The sequence below is a fragment of the Micropterus salmoides genome, unplaced genomic scaffold, assembly GCF_014851395.1.
Source record: "Micropterus salmoides isolate LMB-PRFRI ecotype aquatic unplaced genomic scaffold, ASM1485139v1 Ms_hic_scaffold_4, whole genome shotgun sequence".
Lineage (NCBI taxonomy): Eukaryota > Metazoa > Chordata > Actinopteri > Centrarchiformes > Centrarchidae > Micropterus > Micropterus salmoides.
The window spans coordinates 24,916,978-24,944,324 of record NW_024043372.1 but is presented as its reverse complement, the minus strand read 5'-3'; the positions used below and the strand labels follow the sequence as shown (position 1 = coordinate 24,944,324).

Genomic DNA, 27,347 nt, shown 5'->3' with positions numbered 1-27,347 from the left:
AGTATCAGCAAATGAACTTTAAAGTAAAAATTATTCAATGCAGGAAAATGGCTTTGTGAGTGTAATATTATATTTTACTACTGGATTATTATTACGGATGCATTAATGTGTAAGTCGCAGTTAACTATGGCAAGCTGTCAATTTATTCCTTAAAACGTACTAGTCACAATTTAAAAGCTACTAGTACTTTTTTATTAGTTAGTAGTAACTATTATAGTAATTACTAGTGACTATTCTCGTTTTACTAGTAACAATGGATTAAATACTTAGTAACTATTCCATTAGTTAGTATGTCTTTTAGTTACTAACTAATGGCACTTTTTGTCATTGAAATCTACCTGGCTCTGCAGTTCAGATTAGTTACTATTAACTATTCTAAAAGGTACGACTAGTAACATTTTCATTCTTACTGGTAATTTTTTGTTTTGGTACTTGTCAATCGTTAATGACTAGGAAAATGGCTTGTTGATTAAGAATGGAACAGTTACTAGTAACTAAAAAATAAGCACTAGTATCTAAATAATAGATACTAGTAAAATTTAAATAGTAACTAGGAACTATTCCAATAGTTCCCAGTTACTATTGTATTGATTAAATACTAACCCATAAGTACTAGTATTTAATCAATTGTTACTAGTAAAACGAGAATAGTTAGGCCACTAATAACTAATGAAAAGGTGATATCTGAACTGAGGAACATACTGTAGATTTCAATGGCAAAAATGTGCAATTAGTTACTAGTTACTAGTAAAATGAGAATAGTCAGGCTAGTGACTAATAAATAAGTAGTAGAAGTTTATAAATAGCGACTAGTACGTTTTAAGGAATTAAGGTTGAAACGGCGTGCCATAGTTTACTGTGGGGTTAATTTAAATTACTGATATGTATACAGTTTGGTAGTTTAATCTATAAAAATGCATTATATTTTATATGATCATCATATGTTTTAAAATCTTCATTTGCAAAGTAGCAACTGAAGCCTTCAAATGAATGTACTGTAGTGAAAAGTACAATATATCCCTCTGAGTTGTAAAGGAGTATAAAGTAGCATAACATGGTACTTACTATCTCAAATTTGAACTTAAATACAGTACTTGAGTAAATGTACTTAGATACTTCCTACTACTGGCTCTAACCGTTTGTTTTTGCCATGGGTTGCCTACAGGTTTTCCAGTTGAGCCCGGATTAGATTTTTATGAATTAACACACAAGTTTATAGTCTTTGTTGAATTTACGAATTTATGGAGTCAGGCTCACAATAAAGTAAAATCTAGAGGTATTCAATAAATATATCTTCAAAATCCAAATAAAGTAAATCCATACTGATAATCGTTATTACAAGCAGAAAAATCTGACAAATTAAAATGATTGACATGACGTAAAATACCGGCTTCCAAATCACGTTTCTTTCACAGCTCTCGCGATATTCTGTCAATGGTGTACACATATCACAGTAGCTTACTAAGCTAAAGCTAGGATAACTAGCTGCAGCAGAGTGACATGTAGTCAACTTTACAGTCTCAATGAAGGAGCTTCCAGAGTGATTGGGACATGGAGTTAAGAATTATCAAGGACCAGGTAGTAAATCAAGCTTTTCCTGTTGTCGAACTTAACGTGAACTAGTAAACTAACAGATATACCTAAACTGCTAACAGCTGGCTAGTCATGTTAGCGACATATCGAGAAAAGTTTGCTACAAGGCTGGTTAATGTCACAAATCTCTTTCCCTGCAAAACGAGACGAGGTTTCAGTTCGATGATGTTGATGTTTCCATTGTGTAATGCACCTAGGCCCGTTCATTAGGGTCACTGGGCTCCTTGGTAGATGAAGTCCAAACATTGCTAAACAGTCATTTTAATCTTTAAATGGATCCACATTTCTCTAACGTTACTGCACAGATAAGTTTGCTTACCCTTTAATCTGTGTTAGATAAATGTTGGTGGGTCGTTTTTAAATGTTCCAAGATAAATCCTAAACACTCACAAAAAGTGCTGGGAGTTTTGCATGATCTAAACAAGTAAAGGCTACTTGTATTCTTCAGTCAAATAAATGCCAATACAATAAAAATGCTTTGAGTTTTACGTGATAATTTTAACCTATCAGCATAGTTTTTCTCAAGTGAATTTAATCATTGACATTATTCCTGGTAATACACAGAGAATAAATTCTAACTTACTCTTTAGTCAGACATGTAACGGCTTCTCAGCAGAGTCATAAATGTTTGTCCCGGTAGATTTAAACAAGTGTGCTAAAGAAAGCTTTCAAACAAAAAATAAAAATAAAATATTATCTTGGGGAAAAAAATAACTGCATTTAATTTTAATATAATTTTAATGTTTTTCATTTTCATGTCAGTCTTTATCTGCTTTCCATCTCAAATCTCTCTTTCAGTCTCCAATGGTCCAGGCGATATTCAGCCGAAATGCAGAAGAAGTGACATTTTTGTTGAACCATAATGAAGAGGTCAATTCACTGGTAATGCTATCCCACATTAACTCAGTAGTCATGTTGCTTTTTTGTATCAAGTTGTGTTGCATGCAATATATTTTGGCTTAAATGTTAAGATGTATATTGAGCTTGTATCTCTGCTGCAGGCTACTTGCCATGTAAATTCAGATTGGTGTAGGTTTTTGGTTTGCTCAGCAACTTTTCTGGATAAATTTGATGCAAAATGTCAATTTGGTAAAGTGTTTCATATGTACATTTATAGCGGGAGTTTGAAAAAAAGTTGAAATTGTACATTAACTGTGCAAACATTTGGAGCCAGAATATAAGAAACAACATTGTTCAATTCCCCCCCCCCCCCCTTTTCTCTCAGGACCAAGAACAAAGCACACCGCTTCATGCTGCTGCTTATTTGGGCGATGTCCACATTCTGGACCTACTTATTACTTCAGGTAGAAAAACGATTTATGTTACTTTAAAATATGTGATAGTTAATAAAAAGCCTATTATCAACTAAATGCACTATTGTACTTTTTACAATTCAACCTTGCTAGTAATTAATACAGTAAGTCCACAAGTACAGATTAACTGAAAGTCTAACTTTGCTTTTTCGGTTACAGGGGCAAATGTCAACGCTAAGGACCATGGTTTGCTGACTCCTTTACATCGAGCAGCTGCCTCAAGAAATGAAGTATGTTCTCATTTCAAAACACAGGGAGAGAAGGACTTTTCCGAGGACTTGACCAACAGATTGTGATGTTTGATTTCTGTCTTCTTTGAATTTTGTCTTTATCCTCAGAGAGCTGTGGAGCTGCTACTAAAGCACAGAGCAGAGGTCAACGCACGGGACAAGTTTAGACATACACCTTTACACATGGCAGCTGCAAAGTGGGCTACAGGTTGCGCTTTAGCTCTGATACCACATGTGTGCAGCCTGGATGTTGCCGACAGGTATGGAAGGACACCACTGCATCATGCAGCGCACAGCGGCCATGGAGAGGTAAACTGTAAAGTTGATGGTATTTATCAAAGTTCTCCTCCTGATCTTTTTCAGTTCTCTAAACTCATATTGTGTCTGTAGATGGTGAACTTGCTCCTGAGAAAAGGTGCCAACGCGAGTGCCAAAGATAAGAAGGAAAGGCAGGCAATCCACTTGGCGGCATACCTTGGTAAGTGGTGCCTAGAGACACAAATATTTAGTCACTTTTTACCCAGAATGAAAACTTTCTTGTACATGAATGTAAGTAAGAATGTCAATATATGTCTATGTCTGTCAGAAAGCAAACTAATATAAAATAAGAAACAACAAACTAATCAATACCCAACAAACAAATAACTGAGATCTGACTCTAACAACTGTAGGTGGTCAGTAAAGTCAGAAGTTGTTGCCAATAACTTTACTCTAAAACATACAATTTGACACTTTTCTGGGATATTGTTGGGAGTTGAAAAAAAGACATATCATGTATATTGTGGCTGAAGACAATATTGTATTGAACATCCTACCATATGCAGTAATTATTATTTTTGCAGGAAAAAGCAAAATGTTATTTCACTGAGAAGCAATTAAACTGCTAACATGCTGTCACTGCCTTCAAATGTTATTCACACCTCTGTCTGACTGGATGGCTGTGACCTCATTGCACGATTGATGTTTGATTGGTCATGCTGTGAATCTCATATGCTTGAATGTTTGGAAAATGATCTTCATCCTGACTTAAAGATATAAATAGACTAGTACAAAAAATTTGAGCTGTTGATTTATGACAACAATATATGGCTGGCTTGCCTCATCAACACAGCCTCAGTCTATTGAAAAGTCTTTCTTGAAAAGGTCAAAATCTCATGACTACTGTGTTAAAGTGGCGTGTATGCTAACTGTGCTACAGTTTGCAAACCAGCCAGCAAGAGAGGCTAATGTGCTGTGGTGGCAGATGCTTGTAGTAAATGTTAAGCTCTTCTTCAGGACATGTGGAGGTTGTGAAGCTGCTGGCGTCTCACAGCGGCGATGTGACGTGCAAGGACAAACGTGGTTACACTCCACTCCACGCTGCAGCTACCAGTGGACAGTTAGACGTGGTCAAATATCTGTTGAGACTGGCGGTGGAGGTAAAGTGGCGTGAGCACATTGCTTAAGAAAACTCAAACTTATATAAATTGTTGTAGCTGCTATGTATTTTTATGCACTTCGCATTCTATAAAAGACAATATTATTAAAAGTGCTTAATTAAATGTGGTAATTTTGCCACAGAGGGTTTTTAAAAATTTCTCTTAGCTTACAAGTAAGAATTAAGATATCAGGAAACATCCTGATCCATGATACTCCCAAAACACAGCAGTCTATAGTTGTGGTTTGATATAAGATCACCGTGGTGTCCTGCAGAGTTCCAGGCTTTGTATGCTGCTGCCTCATCAGTAATGTGTTATCTCTGCTTTTTGCTGATGATACCAGGGTCATTTTATCACATAATCAATCTGTTTTCACAGCTGATGAAAACACAAGTTAGTAAAAATATATCATGTACCAGTCTGTCCCTTTGAACAAGCCAAATCTTTCAAACTTTTTTTCCCTTTTCTTTAAAGATCCAGGTATCATAAGCAAAGCCACTTGTCTGTTAACACTGATAGCACTGTCAGTATTTATTGGGCTGCCAAACAAGGCTCTCATGCTTTCAGGTTTCATTTCATACTCATCAATAGTTTTTCTCCTCTGTCTCTCAGATCGATGAACCCAACGTTTTTGGGAACACAGCACTCCACATGGCCTGTCACACGGGGCAAGACTCTGTGGCCACTGAGCTGGTGAACTGCGGTGCCAACATCAACCAGCCCAACCACTACGGCAGCACGCCACTGCATCTGGCTGCCGCCTCCTCCAGCGGGGTGCTGTGTCTCGAGCTGCTCATCAACAATGGTGCTGACGTCAACATGCAGGTGAAGAGCTTGTTTTGAATAAGTGGATTGATAATAATAAGATAATAAGAAATGGATAATTATGTATCACTGGTTGTCATTGGCCATTAAATGTAAAATGTAGGGCTGGGCACTTTGATGCATTTTTATCTCGTTAACTCATTAATTAATGAACACCACAAATTATGTTATCGCACGTTAACTTAGTTTTTATTACTATTATTTTTAAAGTCCTTGCTCATTGGCTCTGAATACACATACAGTGAAACCATGGGTCACAGGAGGGGTGGGATGTTGATCAGCTTGCAAATCAAAGCTTCGGCAGACTACACTGGATGCAGTGTGTGGGAGAAGTAAATAAACAAAAGCAAGACAAGTGAAAAAATGGCATAGCAAAGTGGATAGCTACACACTGCATGCTGATTAGTATTGGGGAACATGTCGGTCTTAAAATCACAACGTAGTTGCTTGGCCCCGCGGGGTCACTCTTTGCTCTGGTGAACAGAGACAAGCGCTCAGCGAGAAACGGCAGGCGCTCTATGGAGAGTAACCATGGCAACGGCTTCTGTGCGCTACTCAGCTATAGCCTATTTAACTACTTAACCTGATAGGCCTGCATCAAGTTTTGCGGGGATGCTCTGCCAAAAATCAAGTTTGTAATTAAAAATAAGCAGGCCTTTTTTGTGTCACAAAAAATTGTGAGTTTTGCAAGTTGAAAAATTTTGCGAGTCAAAAAATGGTCATAAGAGATTCTATTGGTGGGTTTGACTGAGCAATCATGGGTTTGCGTTTAACGCATGGCCACGCCCACAATCCCCTCGCTCCGACGGCTCCGACCAGCACTCAGCTCTACTGGAGACGGCGTTGTAACGTGTACAGGCTAGATGGAGGTAAGTCTACGTTATGTCGCTCATTTCAATAGAAATGCTTTTAAATGTAGTATGGCATGATTTAATGATTATTTATATTTACCGTTGGCAAGGTGACTGAGTCTATCGCTGTCTCCTTTTTAGAATGACATGTATAACAGTTAGCTACCGTTAGCTTGACTGGCAGTACATTTGTGCACTCAGACATGACGAGCTAGGCTAAGGTTAGCTACTCATGGTTAACACATTTTACATGATATCCAGCAAAACTAGCTTTCTGTGACTGTGGTAACTGAAGTTTATGGTCACACAGCATAAACTAGACTGTAGACCGCTGATATCAACGTAGACTAACCGTGTCCCGTACACCGCGCACTTCACTGCACTCCACTGACCACCACGCTGTTGTTGAGAGCCTGACAAGCATGTTTGTATGGTCATTCCGTGGGGGAGTACCTATTGGACAGTTTATTCTTTGATTGATGTCTTTTGAACCAATAGTATTTGAGATAAGTGGGGCAAAGTACCTCCTCCGCATGTGTACGGATGTTCATTAGGATTAACGTTCCGTACAGACCGAATAACTTGATTTCAATGGCGAAAATGGACGTTATTATATATATGTGAGTTATTAATTTATTTTAACATAGAGAGAGGAAGTTATTTAAATTATTAATAAAGGTCAGAACATTTAATTTGTTTAAAACATAAGATAATTACTGCTTTAATAAGCTAGAAGGCACGTGAGTTAAGCATGAACCATGTAAAATGATAGTGAACAACATTACCATATCTTTCTGAAGAACAAGAATAAGGGCAAACAATGTGCATTTTTTTTTTTACCTTATCTTAATCCTTTATAAATATAAACATCATCACTGCACACATGATGACATGCAAACAGCGTCTGCGTTGAGACGTGCTGCGTCTTTGCTGGCTGTCTGTGTGAGTGGCGCCAGGCGGTCATTGCCCAGAATTGACTTTAAAAAAAAATCCTATTTCAAAGAATTTATTCAACAAAATGTAATATATTTAAGGATTTGTGATAACATAATAATCATTTCATAAAGACTGTAGTACTGTGAGAAGCATTCAAACTAAATTTACATTTTCGCTGCTGTAGTAGTCTCCCCACCCAAGATGCTTTTTAGACTGTAGCTCGCCACCCTCCATTTTCAAGCGCAGTGGGCGCACCTAGCAAACTTACTGAAACAAGCTGCGGCGGCGGGGGGTCTCTTTTTTGGTCGGGAATAAAAGCGCGGGAAATTATGATTACAGTTTATGTATAACCTGGAAGTATTGATTCAGCGAGAAAAGGTCATTTGTACGGAATATCGTTGTGTACAGAACATGGTTAGTCTACATTACATTGGAAATATAGACTGTTATCTAGATGTTTTGAGGTGTCACTGCATTGTTACGTTTTCTCCTTTAGATGTGACAGAAGTATTTTTTTACACTCATTAATTTTCCCCCAATAGTTGCAGTCTGGATCATTGGTGACAGCTATGTTCAGCATGGTACCCAGAGAGCTTAGGAAGCATCTTCACCCTGCCAGATGTCTCTTGGTCTGGCTTCTTCCCTTCTTTTCCCCTCCCTGCGAAGAAGTGCACCATCAGATGTCTTCATTATCCACTCTGGCGGCAGCACCATGTGGGAGGTCAGCAGGGTGAAGCTAGTCAACATGATGGAGGACCTGCACCGGCTTTACCTCCAGCACCCTGGCATGAAGATCCTGTTTTTGTCTGTGACCCAAAGTGTTGGTGGAAGGCTGGTGCCAATCAGTGAACAGTGTTATGGCTGTATTTGTTTGTAGCTTAAATTATGCCATAATTAAGAACACTGGCATCAGATATGGCAGACCTGTGCTATATTTGAAAATGGAGTTCATTTCACAACTAGTGTTTTCACAATTATGTTTTTAAGTGCAGTAGCTAATTGCCTGAAAGTCCATCTCCCAAAGCAATGAACTGCTTTCAGTTGTCAGTGTCACTGCTTTTGAATTTGTCCTTTAGGACCCATTTTTTGCACCTAAACATAGCTGACTGTCACGGCTTATGTCATTTATTTGTGTTCATAATGGTTAAAAATAACACTCCCACCTTTATCCCCACCACCCCATGGACTCCTAAGGAGTCTGGACATATGCCAGATATAAAGTAACTGTTACCACTTGCACAGGCCCAGTCTATTTATTTGAGTAAATGTCATGCCATACTACATTTAAAAGCATTTCTGTTGAAATGAGCAACATATCATCAACTTACCTCCATCTAGCCTGTACATGTAACAACGCCGTCTCAGGTAGAGCTGAGTGCTGGTCGGCGCCAAACCCATGACCATTGGTCAGTCAAACCCACCAATAGAATCCCTTATTTTGACAATTTTCAACTTGCAAAACTCTCACTTACAAAACGGTTTAACCTGCAAAACTTTCTGACTCACAATTACAAACTAGATTTTTGATTGCAGTGCAATAATGCTGTCAAAACATTTTTTTTGCTTGCATTAAAGAGAGAAATACCTTTTAATAATACTGCTGGTAAAAAGCACCTTATTTGTTTAAAGTGTTTGCAAATCACATTAGTCCACTTGTGTATATAGTAGTAAATTTAAATTAAATGTGCACAATACACTACTTTAGAATTCATTATTCAATTTAGCACATAAATATGCAATTAATCGCAGAAAATCTTGCCCAGTTGCCTAGCACTAGTAAAATGCAAATATTGTTTTCATTTTCTCTGTTTAATAGAATAAAGAAGGGAAGAGCCCTTTGCATATGGCTGCTATGCACGGGCGCTTCACAGGCTCCCAGATTCTGATCCAAAATGGTAATGTAAATTGCAAAAACTACGTGATTGATCCCTCACAATATACTCTGACTTAAGATATCAGAGCATGTCCTTAACTGAAACACTTAATGTTATGTTTCCTTCCCCCTCTGTGCACAGGTGGGGAGATTGACTGTGTTGATATGTACGGAAACGCTCCTCTTCACATTGCTGCCAGATATGGTCAGGAGTTACTGATCAGCACTCTGCTGACAAATGGTGCTGAAAAGGCCAGGTAAGTCCGTTTGCTTTCGTCTTAAAGTATGCTCTCATACCACTGCACTGAGACATGTCGTTTCCTCTCTAATTGTTTGGAATTTACTAGGGCTGGGCACGTTTAATTAATCAACGCAACAATTAATTTATCGAGTTAACGCAGTTTTGTTTTATTTTCGTTATTATCTTGAAAGGGCGGTGTAGAGGCGGTTGTGGAAGCTGGAATATGTATAGAGCTTCTGCATTGGCACACCAGTTAAAGTATGAGGACCAGAGATGAGAGCCGTTCAACAGTTTATTGTCCTTAGTTTCCCACTTCAACAGTTGACTGACAGATGATTACAGCTAAAAGGCAAATGAAAACAATCAGTAGGCATAAGTTACTCTAGCGGGTCATAATCAAATTAAAGCACTTATTAGCTGTTCAACAAGGAAACAATAACGATAGCAGATATACATAACTTACTCAAGTAATGCATCCAGTACACAGTCAACTGGGAAGGATTAGCGAGGCTTCATGTTAACCCACATGCTGCAGCAAACAAATGGAAAGGACTGAGCAGGGCCTCATCAGGCCTTTTATCAGTTCAGGTGTGGCCTGACAGGTTGTGGCTAAGCTCCGCCCCCCTGGAATTGTCAGGAAGGAGGATTTTCTACAGGAGGCTTCGGCAGACTACTTGGATGCAGCGTGTGTAAACGGCAGGCGCTGTATTGAGAGTAACCATGGCAACGGCTTCTGTGCGCTACACAGCTGTAGCCTATTTAACTTAAATTAAAATTATAGGCTACATCACTTTACCTCTTGCGATGGACTGGCGACCTGTCCAGGGTGTACCCCGCCTTTCGCCCAATGTCAGCTGGAATAGGCTCCAGCACCCCCGCGACCCTGTACACAGAATAAGCGGTTGAAGATGGATGGATGGATGGATGGATGGATGGACGGACATCACTTTACCAGATGGGCCTTCATCTAGTTTTGCGAGGATGCTCTGCCATGCTAATTCCCTCCAGTTGATGTCCTATTTAGTAAACAGCAATATATTGTGGAAACTCACAAACAGCGAGGATCAGTTTCTCTTCCAATGATTTGTGCTCCTTGTCATGTACAAAAAGTTCAAGATAATTCATATTTTATCATAGGCACAATTAAATGCAAATTAATTATTTAAAAATCATACAATATGATTTTCTGGAATTTTGTTTTAGATTCCGTCTCTCACAGTTGAAGTGTACCTATGATAAAAATTACAGACCACTATGTGCTTTGTAAGTAGGAAAACCTGCAAAATCAGCAGTGTATCAAATACTTGTTCTCCCCACTGTACGTACATACATACATACTCAATTGTTACACACAATCCTATAATATACTGCTTCCTGACTAAGAAGCACATCGGCAGACATGAACTGCAAACTTACTGTTGATACTTACATCAGAAAAGTTTGATTTTTGTACTTCATTTCCAATTTCATGCAAAAAATTGTGCCACATACTAAAGTAAATAAAAAAATAATACCTTTTTATGTCTAAAGACAGGGGATTCATGGGATGCTTCCACTACATTTGGCGGCACTCTACGGATTTCCAGACTGTTGTCGAAAGTTACTGTCTAATGGTGAGAATATGTTACTTAGTCACTAAGCCAGGCTTATCCATTTATCATCTCCCTTTATTTCAAAATAATTGCCGATACAGCTCAAAATGTTTCCACATATTAAAGTGTTTTTGCTGGTTGTGTGTGGTTTAGGCCAGTTTTACATCATGCCGTCTCAAACGTCCTCAGTTGGGTTCGACATAAACATCTTAGATGATCACGGGAGGACCTGCCTGCATGCAGCTGCCTCTGGAGGGTGAGCTAACGCGCATGCGCATACACACACACACAGAGAGTTATATTTATTTACTATTATTTTAACTTTTGTGATTTACAAATACAGTTGGATTTTGGTCTCAATTTATATAGCTTTATTCTTGTTATCTGGTCTGTGTGTCAAAGTCTTTTTAAATTATGGATAATTTTAGTCAATTGACATAAACAGTAGATGCCGTATGATGTAATGTTAAAAAAATATATATTTTAAATACCAGCAGTAATTGAGAATTGATTTCTCTCAAATCAGGATTAAATATTATATGCCAATAGCTTCACTTCACTTAAGTGTGGTGTCAATTATTGAAACACTGCTGAATAAAGGGGGGAAGGTTTTAAAAAAATCCTAATTCTAATAATCTATCCCTGTTGTTTGCCTGGTCAGGAGGGCTGCCAAGTAAAAACGCAACAGAGAAGAGTGAGCCTGAATCGTACAGATGATGTCACACTTGTTCATTAACTGTCTGGCACAGATCGGATACACTTGGTTGCAAATTAAAATCTACCTTTTTTTCTTGTGACAGAAATGTTGAGTGCCTAAACTTGCTATTGAATAGTGCTGCTGAACTGGATGTAAAAGATAATTTGGGAAGGTAAGCAGTGCTGAATAGACGGAGCTAAGAAGTTTAACTTGGCTTTGGTGTTACCTGATATCACAGTTGTCCCCCGTTTTGCCTCGCAGATCTCCTTTGCACTATGCTGCAGCTAACGGGAGAAGTCAATGCACGATCGCCCTGGTGAGAGCGGGTGCAGAGGTCAATGAGCTGGATCTGACCGGCTGCAGCCCTCTGCACTACGCTGCTGCGTCACACACCTTTTGTGGGTGAGAGAGCATTTACTGTCATGTATTACTCCTACTCAGAGACCAACATCCGGTGGACAGTTCAGTTCTTTTTTGATAATCCTGACTTCACTCAAGCCAATTCTCTTTCCACAGAGGGGAAGCAAACTCTGACCATGGTGTGGAAAAGCAACACGAAGCCTCTCTGTAAGTCACATATTCTTTTATCAACTTTTATCTTTATATACTCTACTGTGCTGAATCTACAGTGATCTGATAAAATGTACATAACAATTATAACATCTTGGGTCCTATCTTACACTCAACTGATTTCAGAAGCTAAAAGTTTAATTCTGTGTCTTCTGGAGAGTTTCCTGTCCTGTCAAGTTTATAACTACAACTTTTAGTTTTGCAATGTAAATGTCCCATGATATGACCTTACCACTCCATGGAAACATTTGAAATGACTGACAGCAATCTCTCTAATCACTAAACACAGGTTACATCGTTAAAGAAAACACTTATACATCAGTACAACATACTATAAAGAGATGGAGGACACAAGGCTTTATAATGCAGGTCGATCTGTCTGTGTCACTGTTAACAGAGACTCCAGTCTGTTGGCTTCACGATCAGTTTTTATATTACGTCGACAATTCAGTTGACATGTTGGCGCTCCCTCTCTCTCATCCACATGAACTTTATTTCTCTCTCTCTTTGCTGCGAGTCTGCATCGCCCATGTTTCAATTGATATTTTTTATAATGTGCTGTTCATCCGCCAGTTAAATAACAATGCAGGCTCACCTGGCTTTTAAAAGGAAAGGGAGATAACTAGGAGATAACACTTATTGGAAGTTTTATTCTTTTTACATGTTTATTTACAGCATTAAACGTTTAAATGTGTATTGTAATAGGCTGTACATTAACTTATTGGGAGAAAACTGGTAGATCTATGTAAAATCAGACGTTGAGCACCCCCATATCGCCAAAATGGCATGATCCTGGTTTCACTACGAAGCTTCGACTGTGAGATTGACAGTCGAATCAGGCTCCGCCCATCGGCGCATTGAATCTTCGACTATTGGGGGTCAGCCCTGAAACAGATATTATTAAACAAGACGAATAACATTTGATTCTACCTAATATTTACAAATTGTCTATTTATTTTTTTTATTATTATTATCTACAATTACCCCTGAAAATTAATTAAATTATTTCACTTGGGGGAGGAAATATCATATACCACTGGCACTTTTTATTTTTAAGTAAAACCTTAAGAACCAAGCTCCATATAGTTTTCCAAGCTGTAATCAGCACTGTAACAGGGAGCTCTCTATTGCACAAAATAAAAGCAGGTGTAGTCCAGACCTAAAACCTCAGTCCTTAGGATGTGCTTTAAAGCCTATCAAACAAGGCTGGGGAGGGGATCACGTCTGCTGCTGTGGCTGTAGCTTAGCTAATATCTCTAGCTGTTCACACTGCTCCAGCAAACTCCTTAGCATGCGTTTTAGATGAGAGAAGGCAAGTCGGGAGTGTTTAAAATGTCATTTTAATCACATCGGATTTAACTTGAAATGCGATGGATAAAAAAAACAACAACTGTTATTTAGTGACGGGCACCAAAACGCAGTATTAAACTGGACCAGGTATAAAGACCGTACTGTTTATTTCCATTCTCTACATGCTGTGTGTTGGCTCCTGCACACTCATACAGCGGCCAGCGGAAAGAAAGACCACTGTGGAGACAGTAAACTGAAGGTAACGTTAGCTCCAAACCATTCGAGTTGATGATAGCGGCGCTCGTTACTGTCAGTAAGTTAACGTTGCGTGGAATAAAACCTTTGCGACTAAAAAGACAATACTTCATCAATACATCTGTTCATCTCTATGTTTTATGTAAGCACAGCTATGGTTAGCTTGGCAGTTAGCCACTTGTACAAACCAGCTAACTTAAATCAGTAACTTAGTCTAACTGTTAAGCTTTGTTTGCCATGTAGCTTAACATTTAGCACACTGTTATGTGTAGTGAATCGCAGCGGAGAGTGAGGGGAGGAGGACAAAAGGAAGGACTGATGCCATATTGCAATAGAGATGTCTTCTTTTGAATCTGTGATAAACATACAAACCTGACAACTTGTTTGTTTGGCTCTAGCTGCCTGCAACCGCATCTGCGTGGCTCTGTCCAGGCGCAGCAACATGACACCCTGAGCGTGACAACAACAGCGGCGCATGTTACAGCATTGTTTGATTGTAATGGGCTAAATCTTCAGCCAAATTTCATTTTCCAATATGATTCAGATAATGAAAATATGGCCAATATCTGCAGATATATCAGATCGATAATAATCGTGCATCCCTAGAGAAAACACTATTCATGTTACACACTTAATTTGCACCAAGATTATGCGCCATTAACATAGTCAACTAGGTAAATGAGCAAAAGTGGAGTGCGACCAGCTCAAATGCACTTGTGCCACACACTTTAGATCATGCACAATAGATTTTTAAATAGGGCCCCTAGGGTTGTTGTTGAAGTGTGTGTTGACAGAGAGAACCTTTAAGTTTCTTCAAAAAGTAGTTAAGAACAAAATCAGATCAGAAAAAAGTCACAATCACGGTGAAATCTGCACAAACATTTGTAAGACTAGTGTAAGATTAGTTAAAAATTTGGACACTTTACAGAAAAAGGGTTTCATTTTGATATATAAATCCATCTACATAAATGTCTTTCATGATTCTCGTTAGAAGAATATTGTTTTGCTCTGTGTGTTCAGTTGTTTAGACTACTTGCTTGACAATGGGGCGAACCCAACTCTGAAGAACTGTAAGGGTTACAGTGCAGTCCACTATGCAGCAGCTTATGGGAACAAACAGCACCTGGAACTGGTCAGTGGTATCTTTTGATGTAGAGGCTTTGATTTTGATTTCTTTTTAAATCGATTGCAGTCTAGACCTAAATTAGGTTTTCTGTCTTTCTTCTCTCACTTGCAGCTCCTGGAGATATCTTTCAACTGTCTAGAGGAGGTTGAAAGTAATATACCAGTCAGTCCTTTGCACTTAGCTGTGAGTACCACACGATTACAATTAATATACTGGAGAAGAACTTTTAAATGAAAACCACATGCTTACAAGCCTTTGACTCTGTTGTTTTTTGCTTTCTGCTGTTCAGGCATATTATGGTCACTGTGAGGCCCTGTGTTTGCTCTCTGAGACGTTAGTGAGTCTGGATGTTCGGGACATTGAAGGCAGAACAGCCCTCCACCTGGCTGCTCGGAGAGGTTTTGCCCCGTGTGTGGAAGTGCTGCTGAAACATCAAGCCTCCTACACACTGAAGGAGCACAAGCACAAGTGGACAGCTCTCCATGCTGCAGGCATGTGTTGGATCGGGTTTAAGGAATGGGATGTTTGTTAGACAATGTTATGAGAAGAAACCAGTTTTTAGTTTTTAATTAATCTCTGTGAAACTGATATTTTTTACTTGATATTTTACTCTCGCGCAGCTGCTGAGGGCCAAATGGATTGTCTGCTTTTATTGGTCAACATGGAACAAAGCGCAGACGTCATCGACAGTCCAGATACACAGGGACAGTGAGTCACTTAATATTTTATACTCTTATTTATTATTGTTTAATTAGGTAAACACCTGATATGTACAGCCTTTACATGTCATTCTGTTAATTTGAAACTTATTAAAATATTTTGTAGGGATGGGGATCGAGACCCGGTTCCAAAATTTCTCAACCTGAAAATCAATAAGGTTCGAGCTTATCGAAACTGCTATCGAGACTTGCGGGTCCTATAATGTAACATTATGTCTCGAGCGTCAAATCTGATTTAATTTGAAACGCAATGAATAAGAAAATCATCAGGTTGCAGTCTCTGCCTGCTCTCTGTGGGCTCCTACACACACACACATACACAGACAGCGGCTGCAGAGCAAGAGGCTGCGCCGTCGCGGTGGAATAACGTTACAGTGAGGGTGAAGTTACCTCCAAACTACTGTAATGTTAGTTGATGACAGCTACGCTTGTTACTGTAAGTACCTGCAATAAAACCCTCGCAAGTAAAAAGACAATACTTTATCAATACACCTGTCTGTAAGGTAACGTTAAACATGTAGAAAGGGTTAATTTAATCATCTCTGTCCTCAATATCTCATCCTGCATGTTTTATACAAGCACAGCTAACGCTAGCTTGGCATTAGCCAAATGTTAAAAACAAGCTAAAAAAGCTGTCTGTCTGGAGCACGGACTGGTCTGTAGTCTTAAAAACTCAGCTGCTGGCTGAGACAAACCTGCCGCTCCTCCTTCTACCTGGTAACGTTACCTGCAGCCAGCGAGAGAGGAGGAGGGACTGATACAGACTGATGTTGTTCTTTCTAAACGTCACTCACTACTTGTGATGTCAGACAAAAGTTATTGAGTTACTTTGCTGTTGTAAACATTAATGTTGCTGCTCTAGAAACAACATTTAGCTGTATTTAAAATATTAAATTAAGGCAGTTAATACGTATGTACACTTCAATATATGTTATCGCAAGTGATATGTCATCTCAATATATAATGTTATCGCACATTGAATATTTTCCTCATACCGTACAGTCCTACCTTATGCCCGTTGGGTCTGGTCTTACCAAATAACCATCACTAAATAATAGTAAAGTATCGATAAAGAATCGGATCGTTAAGCAGTCTCAATAAGGGCATCAATAAAAATTAACTATCTCATCCCTAATATTTTGTCATGTTATGACATGACAGAATCTAAAATACCGCTTTAGGTTATTTACAACAACAACAATGTAGAAACCTTATGAGTTATGCCAGTAGTGACTGACCAGTTTTCATTTTCTGTGGCATGACTACTCTGGTTTCACTGTTTATCTTGACACACACTCAGGTTCATAGTTAGTTGAAAGTATTTATTGTATCAAATGGATGCTAATTTATTTGGCAGCATCAAAGATCTCTGAACAGAGTCAGAGAGTCAATTTTGTTTATTTACTGCCAGCTAATATTCAAGCACAAATAAAAAATAATGCTGTTTTATTAACAGTAAAATGGCGGAGAAAACTTCTAATGCAGTCAGGTGACTTTACCACCAAACCTTTTACTAATCTTCTGACAAGATCAGAGAATTTTTCTCACAGCAGTGAATTCTTGTTTGTTTGCTTTTTGTCGTATGCAGGACGGCTCTCATGCTGGCAGCTCTGGGACGTCACACCGACTGTGTCCACATCCTGTTGGAGAAAGGAGCGAAGGCTGATGCTGCAGACAAAAAGGGCTTCACTGCATTACACAGAGCTGTACGTGTATTTGATGTACTCGTGTGTGTTTTTAATTGCCCATCTCTATTTAAATAGGGGGGAAAACGTCCCTGTACAGATTCTTGGATGTTCAAGCTGCATTGTTTTCCTCTCTCATGATATCTTGTGTGCAGGCCATGTTGGGCAGTGAGGACTGTGTATCTGCTCTGTTGGAACATGGGGCCTCTGCTCTGTGTAGAGACTCTCGGGGAATGACCCCGCTGCACCATGCAGCGTCACTCGGCCACACAGAGCTACTCCGAACCTTGCTAAAGGCTGCTATGAAAGCTGACCCTCTGGACTCCATATTGGACCACAGAGGCTACACGCCCACCCACTGGGCTGCCCACCACGGTGAGACATAAGGGCAAGAATTCATGTCTAAATTTAACAAACTAATTAGTGGAGTGTTGAATAGAGCAAACGTGGACATGAATACAGATAAGCAGCACCAGCAGTCTCTCATCACTATGTCTTATCCACAGCAAAATGTTAGCCTATGAATAACACTTCACTGTCTTGTTAAACACTTGGGTGGTGAGATACATGATTTTACAAAGATCTGAATATTAATCATTTGTCCATTTGTTTCCTGTGTCTGTAGGGCGTGAAGGATGTTTACACATTTTACTTGAAAACAAACTTTTTAGCAACCAGGAAGGAAATCTCTTCACCCCATTGCATTGTGCCCTGTGAGTACTGTAGTAAATGGTCATCATACAAATGTTTACTAGATAAATGTGGTTCTTCAAAATGTAACAACTTAGTTCCTCCCACGCAGAGTCAATGGACATGATGTTGCTGCTGAACTTCTAGTGAAGACTGTTGGCCCTCAAATTGTTAACGTTAGTGATGCCAAAGGAAGGTGGGTTCTCTACTGATCATCATACAAATACAGTGGGGAGAACAAGTATTTGATACACTGTAAGTAGGAAAACCTGCAAAATCAGCAAAGCATGTAGATGTCTGTAATTTTTATCATAGGTACACTTCAACTGTGAGAGACGGAATCTAAAACAAAAATCCACAAAATCACATTGTATGATTTTTAAATAATTAATTTGCATGACATAAGTATTTGTCGTTGTCATGCTGGAAGAAGCCCAGCCACGACCCATCTTCAATGCTCTTATTGAGGGAAGGAGGTTGTTGGCAAAGATCTCGCGATACATGGCCCCATCCATCCTCCCCTCAATACGGTGCAGTCGTCCTGTCCCCTTTGCAGAAAAGCATCCCCAAAGAATGATGTTTCCACCTCCATGCTTCACGGTTGGGATGGTGTTCTTGGGGTTGTACTCATCCTTCTTCTTCCTCCAAACACGGCGAGTGGAGTTTAGACCATAAAGCTCTATTTTTGTCTCATCAGACCACATGACCTTCTCCCATTCCTCCTCTGGATCATCCAGATGGTCATTGGCAAACTTCAGACGGGCCTGGACATGCGCTGGCTTGAGCAGGGGGATCTTACGTGCGCTGCAGGATTTTAATCCATGACAGCGTAGTGCGTTACTAATGGTTTTCTTTGAGACTGTGGTCCCAGCTCTCTTAAGATTATTGACCAGGTCCTGCCATATAGTTCTGGGCTGATTCCTCACCTTCCTCATGATCATTGATGCCCCACGAGGTGAGATCTTGCATGGAGCCCCAGACCAATGGAGATTGACTGTCATCTTGAACTTCTTCCATTTTCTAATAATTGCGCCAACAGTTGTTGCCTTCTCACCAAGCTGCTCCCAGCCTTGTGCAGGTCTACAATTTTATCCCTGATGTCCTTACACAGCTCTCTGGTCTTGGCCATTGTGGAGTGGTTGGAGTCTGTTTGATTGAATGTGTGGACAGGTGTCTTTTATACAGGTAACGAGTTCAAACAGGTGCAGTTAATACAGGTAATGAGTGGAGAACAGGAGGGCTTCTTAAAGAAGAACTAACAGGTCTGTGAGAGCCGGAGTTCTTACTGGTTGGTAGGAGATCAAATACTTATGTCATGCAATAAAATGCAAATTAATTATTTAAAAATCATACAAGGTGATTTTCTGGATTTTTGTTTTAGATTGTTTTAATTACAGACCTCTACATGCTTTGTAAGTAGGAAAACCTGCAAAATCGGCAGTGTATCAAATACTTGTTCTCCCCACTGTATATTTCATGCACGCTGAATGGATTTTGTAAATGTAGAATTTTTAGGTTTCTTTTTAATTCAGGCACACATCTACAAGCAGTGGTTGTACATATGCACAGCTCAACATGATAATTTCCATCCATTTGGTCCAGAATATCCCTCAAAATTGTCAGTTTCTATTCATATATTAGTCATATATATGTCATATCAATACAATTCATAATACTGTATGATATAGTCATTTTCAAGAAACCTATAAAGGCATATTGCATTAAGTAAATGTGTCTGCCTATCCTTTATATTCATGTGTATGTTTGTGTGGGTGCAGGACCACGCTGCATGCGGCTGCTTATTCAGGAAATGTTGCTGGGCTGCAGCTGGTCCTGGCCCAGGGAGCAGAAGTCAACGCTGTGGACCATTGTGGATGCTCTGCTCTAATGGTTGCTGCAGACTGTGGACAGACTATGGCTGTTGGTAGGTGAAATTCCCCTGGTTGGTGTCTAAATGTGTATGCTATTATTCTTATCTACACCAGGGGAGACTTTAAAACACATCAAGGCACAAGGTCCCTCTTTCACCCATCTTCCCTCTCAATTTGCTCTGTTCATGATTATTTCTTATCAAGCACTCAATCACACACGATTATTCAGGAGAGAGGAATTCATATTTCTCCTTTTAGCATGTGGTTACTGTTTTTACCCTCACAGTCCTCACTAATGGTTACCTTTAATACTCGATATGAAGCTGCTCCCCTGTTGCACTGATTGTAAGTTGCTCCAATGAAAACACACCAGCTAAGTGTTTAAATTATAAAGGCCTGTGTTCAATGTAAAAGATGTCTTATTTTCCTTTATTTTAGAGTTCTTGCTGCACAAAGCCAAGCCAGACCTGACCCTGGTGGATGTCAACAATAACACTGCCCTTCACTTAGCCTGCAGCAAGGTCACATACACATGATAAACACACTGTATGCATGCCTAATAACATTTGCATGTGTGTAGGAACAGTAACAACTGTCAGATCAGGTGATAACCTGCCAAAATATAATAAAATCCTTGTTAAAATTGTTATCAAACGTATGTCAATTTTCAAAATTAACTAGGGCTGTCCTCGACTAAGGGTTTACATAGTCAAATCAGAATCGTCAAGTCCTGCCTATAGTCGAATCACATGTTTTTGTGCACGGCGATTGCGAGGCTTATTGTTGACCATTTTCTCTCTCTTTCTCTGTGTCTCTGCTGTGCTGCCGACAACTGCATGCACATCGCGGTTCCTCGCGGGTCTATTTCAAGTAGCGGCTGTTTAAAAACGATAAAATATTCTTTGTGTGTTCATCAACGGTGATAAATTATCCGAAAGTCCCTTTCCCTGTGAGATTGACAGTCGAATCAGGCTCCACCCATCGAAGCATCGAATCTTCGACTATTTGGGGTCAGCCCTAAAATTAACATTGTTATGCTACTCACGTCATACTAAATTGTAACATGTTTTATTTCATAATACCTAATAACAGTAATAATGTGGTGCTATAAGTGGGAAATTCACTAAATGAATTAAATGAACACCTTAAACACCTCATCACTTAGTACATTGTGTTTTATTCTACAGGGTCATGAGATGTGTGCCCTGTTGATCCTGGGAGAGATAAACGACTCCTCCCTCATAAATGCAACAAACAACGCTCTCCAAATGTGAGTGGTCTTAAAGCACTGGCTGCTATACGTTGTGCATGCAGTTAATTAAACACCACAGATCAAATCAAGATAATAATATTTAGCTAATTTATAAATAAGAAAAAAGTATGCATTCTGAAGTTTAGTATTAACATGCAACAGTATAAAATGCACAGTGTGCATTTAAAGAGCCTATTTCAGTGAGACCGTGTGTGATGATAGATTACACAGGTTAATATTGCAGGGCATTAAAATATCAGTGTTGTCCATCAGAAGATTTAGACTAGTTGATGTTTGGCAGAGTGCGGGTTAACATGAAATGCTCCATTGAACTGTAACCTGGAAAAGGATCAAAGGGGTACGACAGAATTTGAATATTAAGTCGTAACATGAGAGAAAAATATTTTGAGAGTAAAGTCATCATTTAGAGAAAAGAAAACTTTATTCTCCAAATGTCTAACAGTGACTCTAATACTTTGTCGCATGCAGGCCCCTTCACATTGCAGCAAGGAAAGGCCTGGCCACTGTAGTGCAGGTTTTACTGAGCAGAGGAGCAGCAGTCATGGCCGTAGATGAGGAAGGTAAGCAGGAATAATTATATTTCTGTGGTACAATTCCAAAGCGGCCTAAGTTTCCACCAAAAAAATTTACCTGAAGGACACCGTAGGATGATTCTTTGCTTGTTGACCCTCTACAGGTCACACGCCGGCTCTGGCCTGTGCTCCAAACAAGAACGTGGCGGACTGTCTGGCCATGATCCTCTCCACCATGAAGCCTTATCCTCCCAGAGAAGCCAGCACCGGTACAGCCTCCCACTTCAACCCCATTCTGAAGAACTGTGTCATTGCTGCCACCTGTGGGTCAAGTGGCAACCTGTGTCATGCCTAAACCAAGGGCCGCACCAGCACTACTGGGCTGCACAAATGTTTGGAGTGAAATTTCATCCCATGTAACCGAAAGTCTCTACACAAAACCACAGACAGGAACTAGTGTGGCCATGCGTAGCACCATGACATGTATACAGGTGTGTTATCTGCAGCTTCACGTACACTAATGTGCTCATGCACCAGTAGCATTGATTGCTTCTCTAAAATCTAGTCTTACAGATCACTAATATTAGCAGACCTCTTAGATTATCTAGATATCACACCAGTTGAGTTTAGCACATCATATATTGTTTTAATTAAGTACTAACCATTAGAAATGAAAAGTTTTAACTTGAGCCTCTCCGCTAGAACTCCTGTCCACTGTGGCTTGAATTTCTGAGCTCATTAACCACCAAAGCCTGAAGTCTCCTGTGTTCGTCCTCAGCTGATACAAGTGCAAGAATACCTGGGCGTTTGTGTGTTTAAGCTCTGTCTGTCTGTCTGTCTGTCTGTCTGTCTGTCTGTTATTTTGCATTTTAGACATTGCTTCTAAATGTAATTGTTTAAAATATCTAATTGGTGCTTTAAACCTTTTTATGCAATTAATAAGACTCTATTTTCTTATCCTGTCCAAAATGTAGCAAACACTACAATGATAGAAATAACCATATTGCTCTAAAAATATCTTATTATAAAAAGATCAACTTACCTTTCGGTTAAGTAAAGTCACAAGCATGTGTATAGTAGTAATGTTGTAGTTTACAGAGTTTAGTGTGTGTGTGTGTGTGTCTCTATCTATCTGTCTATCTATCAAGAGAGATAGATATCTAGAGGTGTGTGTGCGTGTGTGCGTGTGCGTGTTTCTTAAAATTAAGTTAACGTTTTACTTGTATTATCTTGAGAATCCCAAATTGAGAATTAACCTCAGGTCTGTGTGTACTGTACTGTGGATGCAATAAAAACACATTTTAAGCCGGATGTTACATAACAAGTATGACAGAAGTATCATATTTAAATTAAATCAACCTAATGAAAAGGTCAGCAGAATAAAAAAACGTGGTGATTTTAACGTGACAGTTTTAATAAACAGGAAAAAATTATCTTTTAGACTCGGAGCATCAATGTCTTATGTCTTTATTAAATGTGACATTTCACCACATATGCATTAAAGATTAATTACATTTTTTTTATTAATTGGTTGATAATTTTGAAATTGCTCGCTTTTTCTGATCAGCAGTCTTAAACCCAAAGATATTTAACTTCTACTTATAGAAGACAAATAAAAGCAGCAAAGCCCTCACATTTAAGAGGCTGGAACCAGAAAATATTAATTATCAAATGGTCAGCTAATTTTCAGTTATTGTCCAGTATTTATTGACATTCAATAAATCTGTGTCTAGTAACTACTTGATAATACTTTCTATGTGTTACTGTACAGGATATCCATTTTATGATATATTTTATAAAACTAGAAAAATTGGAAGCACACAGAATTTAGTGTTTTTAACGATTAATTTTTACTTTTAGTAGGCCAGTACTGGTACACAGATGTGACTACCTATCTCTCTTTAAAGATCAAGTTTTTATAAATGGAGGTCTGTATGACATGTTTGTTTGTTTGTTTTTTATAATTTGGAAGACGTAAACACACACACAAACTTTTCCTGTTTGACCCCCCTCCCCAATTAATAACTGCTGTATTATCTTAAAATGGCTTTAAACAGTTTGCACTCTGGCATGAAAGTTTACATTTTACAGGAAGGTATCCTTAGGGTTATGCTAATTTGAAAGTGCATTTTATTGACTGAACATTCATAACGGTATAACCCAAGTCAGTATGAACATGTCCTTGTTTCATTTGGATGAAAAGATTGGAGGAAGACCTGACATTTCTAAACACAAGTTGCAGTGAAATGTTTTGAATAATGTTTGTCTTTAGGAAATGCTCTGTTGAAGCTTTTCATGTGAACACATCTTACTGAGAGTTCAGGGTGTCCCATCTATACTATGTGTGATTTTAGTTGCATTCATATGAGAGAACACAAATAAATCCTCAGTCAAATCACATCAAAAGTGCCTTTGCATTTTTCTGACCATTTCCCATTTGAGTTCCATGACTAACACAGATTGGGTCATGAACATGTTGGCCACATGATGTTAGTGGCAGGTTTTAATTCTGCGTTTGAGACCGGTCAGAACTGGTATATTTCGCAGTTGAAACTTCCGACTTCCAACCTCAATGCGTTCCGGGTGCATGACGCTGAAAGTGAACGAAAACCATGGCTGACCGTGACATAGTGTACACACAATTACACCCTCAGCAGTGTTTTAGGTGTTAATTAAAAGGATGGCAGTTTAACTGCAACAACTGACATAAATTGCCTATATGTTACTAGTTCTGTGTACCCCTATAGCTACATCAGTTGGTAACCCTCAAGTCAGTCAATGGTGTAGGTTACACTTCCTAATGTTTTGGCATTTTTAACAATAACTTTTATGCAGAGAAGATGACTTTATGTAGCCAGCTACCTAATAGGCCTAACATATTTCTACATCAAGGCACATGCAGAACAGGTTTTACTTTATTGACCGTATGTATTTTAATTTAAATGCATGCAAATATACTTTTTGTTGCTTTTTACTTTATGGTTTACGATTTACAATGTGTGCTTCCATGGGTGCTGAGATTGTTCTGTGACGTAATTCAGCTGCTACTCCGAGTTCACAAGTAGGAAATCCGACTTCAGGTGGCGTTCCAGTGTAGTTTTTCTAGTTGGAGGTTGGAAATTTCCCAGTTCCGAGTTGCCTGGAACGCAGCATTAGTCCCATGCACAGACTGGTGTTTTTAGGAGAGCCAATCAAGCCAAGATGTTATACCGATATTGCAAATGTAGCAGAAAGGCTCCACCCTACGAAGTGTAGTGATCCTTGCTGGCGCAGTTGGCATAAGACACTTACTGTGGGATCAAGTCACATGTTGGGTGCAGATAATTTATGGGGAAGTTCAGTAAGGGGTGTTCAAAACAAGCGGTGGGATCAAATGCATGGATTGGGTGTTATAAAGGGTGCATGGCAGAACGAAAAGGGGAGAAATGAAACAACAGCCAAAGTAAGCAACTAATGCCCTCACAGTCAAAATTTTGACTCCATCCACCTTAGGTAATTACCTCAACCTTTCCTTCCTGTTTTTTTGGACCACGTGAGATTAACATTTAACGTGATAAATAAACACTTACCCTAGCCCCATGTTGGGCTCTGGTGTTTTGGTTACCAAATATTAATGTGACAAATGGGAAGATTTTTGACACAGTGTGGTGTCTAAATGGGAGCACTGACCGCTCCTTTCAAAGATATGCCAAACGTAAAAGTTTAAAGATTCAGTGTGTAAGTTTTAGTGGCATCTAGTAGTGAGGGTTGCAATTTGCAGCCAGCAGCTCTCGATGCATTCACATGCTCCTCGGATGGTCCCATTTCCCGAGTTGTGAAGTCATTCCCTAGTTAATTTTGAAAATTGACATATGTTTGATAACAATTTTAACAAGGATTTTATTATATTTTGGCAGGTTATCACCGTGACGGTGCTCGTGACGGTGCTCAATGTCTGATTTTACATAGATCTACCAGTTTTCTCCCAATAAGTTAATGTACAGCCTATTACAATACACATTTAAACGTTTAATGCTGTAAAAAAACTTGTAAAAAAAAAAAAAAACTTCCAACAAATGTTTAAAGTGCATGAATAAATCCAAAATTGTAACCCTAACTCTGGGTCGTCAGTGCGCATGTGTAGGCATAGCGTGTATGTAGTGGCAGCAGAGGAACACTTGCTGAAGAGACGGAGCCCCAGCTTCACTTGTGTTGTGCCGAGTTGTCCGCACCTTGCGGGACTTTCGGATAATTTATCACCGTTGATGAAGCACACAAAGAATATTTTATCGTTTTTTAAACAGCCGCTACCTTAAATAGACCCGAGAGGAACCGCGATGTGCATGCAGTTGTCGGCAGCACAGTAGAGAAACAGAGAGAGACAGAGAAAGAGAGAGAAAATGGTCAACAATAAGCCTCGCAATCGCCGTGCACAAAAACATGTGATTCGACTATAGGCAGGACTTGACGATTCTGATTTGACTATGTAAACCCTTAGTCGAGGACAGCCCTAGTTAATTTTGAAAATTGACATACGTTTGATAACAATTTTAACAAGGATTTTATTATATTTTGGCAGGTTATCACCTGATCTGACAGTTTATTTTACTGTTCCAAAAGTTATTAGGCATGCATACAGTACATGCATTTGTGTGTGTATCATGTGTATGTGACCTTGCTGCAGGCTAAGTGAAGGGCAGTGTTATTGTTGACATCCACCAGGGTCAGGTCTGGCTTGGCTTTGTGCACTTCAGTGTGTGTTCATGTGCTCTTAAGTTGGAATGTTGAAGTAACATGGACTCTACTACAAAGGTGTGTTGATTAGGAGCATTATCAGAGCATATAAACAACACTCATATCTAGTTCACTCTACATAGACAGCATGTTTGGAAAATATGTATATGCAATACATGGTTTTGCACGAATCAAAGTTGTGAATATACACTTTATTTCTCTTTTTGCAATAAAGATTAAAGGATGAAAAAAAGGTTCTGATAATTCCGACACCACTTGCATGCACCACTAGTCCCCGCTCACCCCTCCCTTTCCAATCCAACGAAGGTTAAAGTCAAGGGCAACTGGACTTGGTTGGTCCCTCATCCAAGCGATTTCTTCATTTCTGACTGACTGGTAGGGAAACTCAGCTATTTAACCTCAGTGGGGTCGTTTGCCAGGATCGTTGATACTGCTGGTTCGTTAGTGTTCCTGGCTGTTGTAACAACAGTTGTTATGGTCATTAGGACTACCCGAGGCCAAGACTGAATGACCATCGTTGGTATCTCACTTGAGGCCAATAGGTTACGTTTGTTAAGTTTCCTGGGAAGTGATGAAAGGACCGCATTGTAAGTGGGGGATAAGTGGTGGTGTACACCCCCTCCTCTGTTCAGCGATGGCTTCTCGACCCTGGTGTAGATGGCTTTCTTGACACCTCTTTCAAACCATCCATCTTCTCTGTCTAAAATGTGCACCTGGTGGTCCACAAACGAGTGTCCTCTGTCCTTCAGATGTAAGTAAACTGCAGAGTCTTGACCTGAGGAGTTGGCCCTTCTGTATTGAGCCATGTGTTTGCGTAATGGTTGTTTAGTCTCCCCAATATACAGGTCTGTGCATTCCTCACTGCATTGGATAGCATGAACTAGATTGCTTTTCTTGTGTTTTGGTGTGCTGTCTTTGGGGTGTACCAGTATCTGTCTTAGTGTGATCTTGGGTTTAAAAAACACAGGGATGTTGTGTTTGCTGAAAATCCTCCTGAGTTTCTCTGATACTCCAGACACATATGGAATCACAATGTTGTTGCGTTTGACCTTC

At 39.4% G+C, this 27,347-nt stretch overlaps 1 protein-coding gene and 1 long non-coding RNA gene across 3 annotated transcripts; one reads left to right on the top strand and one right to left on the bottom strand.

Annotated features, from left to right (window-relative positions):
* The first annotated feature begins 1,421 nt into the window (after window positions 1–1,421).
* On the top strand, window positions 1,422–23,960 carry LOC119886030 (serine/threonine-protein phosphatase 6 regulatory ankyrin repeat subunit C-like). 2 transcript variants are annotated; one of them, XM_038696494.1, is made up of 28 exons: window positions 1,552–1,578; window positions 2,392–2,475; window positions 2,819–2,897; window positions 3,066–3,136; window positions 3,245–3,445; window positions 3,527–3,614; window positions 4,412–4,554; window positions 5,167–5,379; window positions 8,983–9,061; window positions 9,182–9,296; window positions 10,811–10,893; window positions 11,026–11,128; window positions 11,673–11,741; window positions 11,831–11,971; window positions 12,086–12,136; window positions 14,705–14,816; window positions 14,922–14,993; window positions 15,100–15,301; window positions 15,431–15,518; window positions 17,118–17,235; window positions 17,370–17,589; window positions 17,840–17,927; window positions 18,017–18,100; window positions 19,683–19,828; window positions 20,214–20,296; window positions 20,963–21,045; window positions 21,517–21,608; window positions 21,725–23,960. In XM_038696494.1, exons 1-28 carry the CDS (start codon window positions 1,552–1,554, stop codon window positions 21,913–21,915), a joined length of 3,126 nt encoding a protein of 1,041 aa, XP_038552422.1. In that variant the 3' UTR covers window positions 21,916–23,960. The 2 variants fall into 2 exon arrangements, 1 of the variants encoding a protein (XP_038552422.1); XR_005441418.1 differs by lacking the exons at window positions 20,214–20,296; window positions 21,725–23,960 and having other exon boundaries at window positions 1,422–1,578; window positions 21,517–21,582.
* On the bottom strand, window positions 9,555–10,031 carry LOC119886051. Its single transcript, XR_005441420.1, has 2 exons — window positions 9,744–10,031; window positions 9,555–9,622 (listed from the first exon to the last, which is right to left on the bottom strand). It is a non-coding gene; the product is annotated as an uncharacterized LOC119886051 (long non-coding RNA).
* Window positions 23,961–27,347: the final 3,387 nt, after the last annotated feature.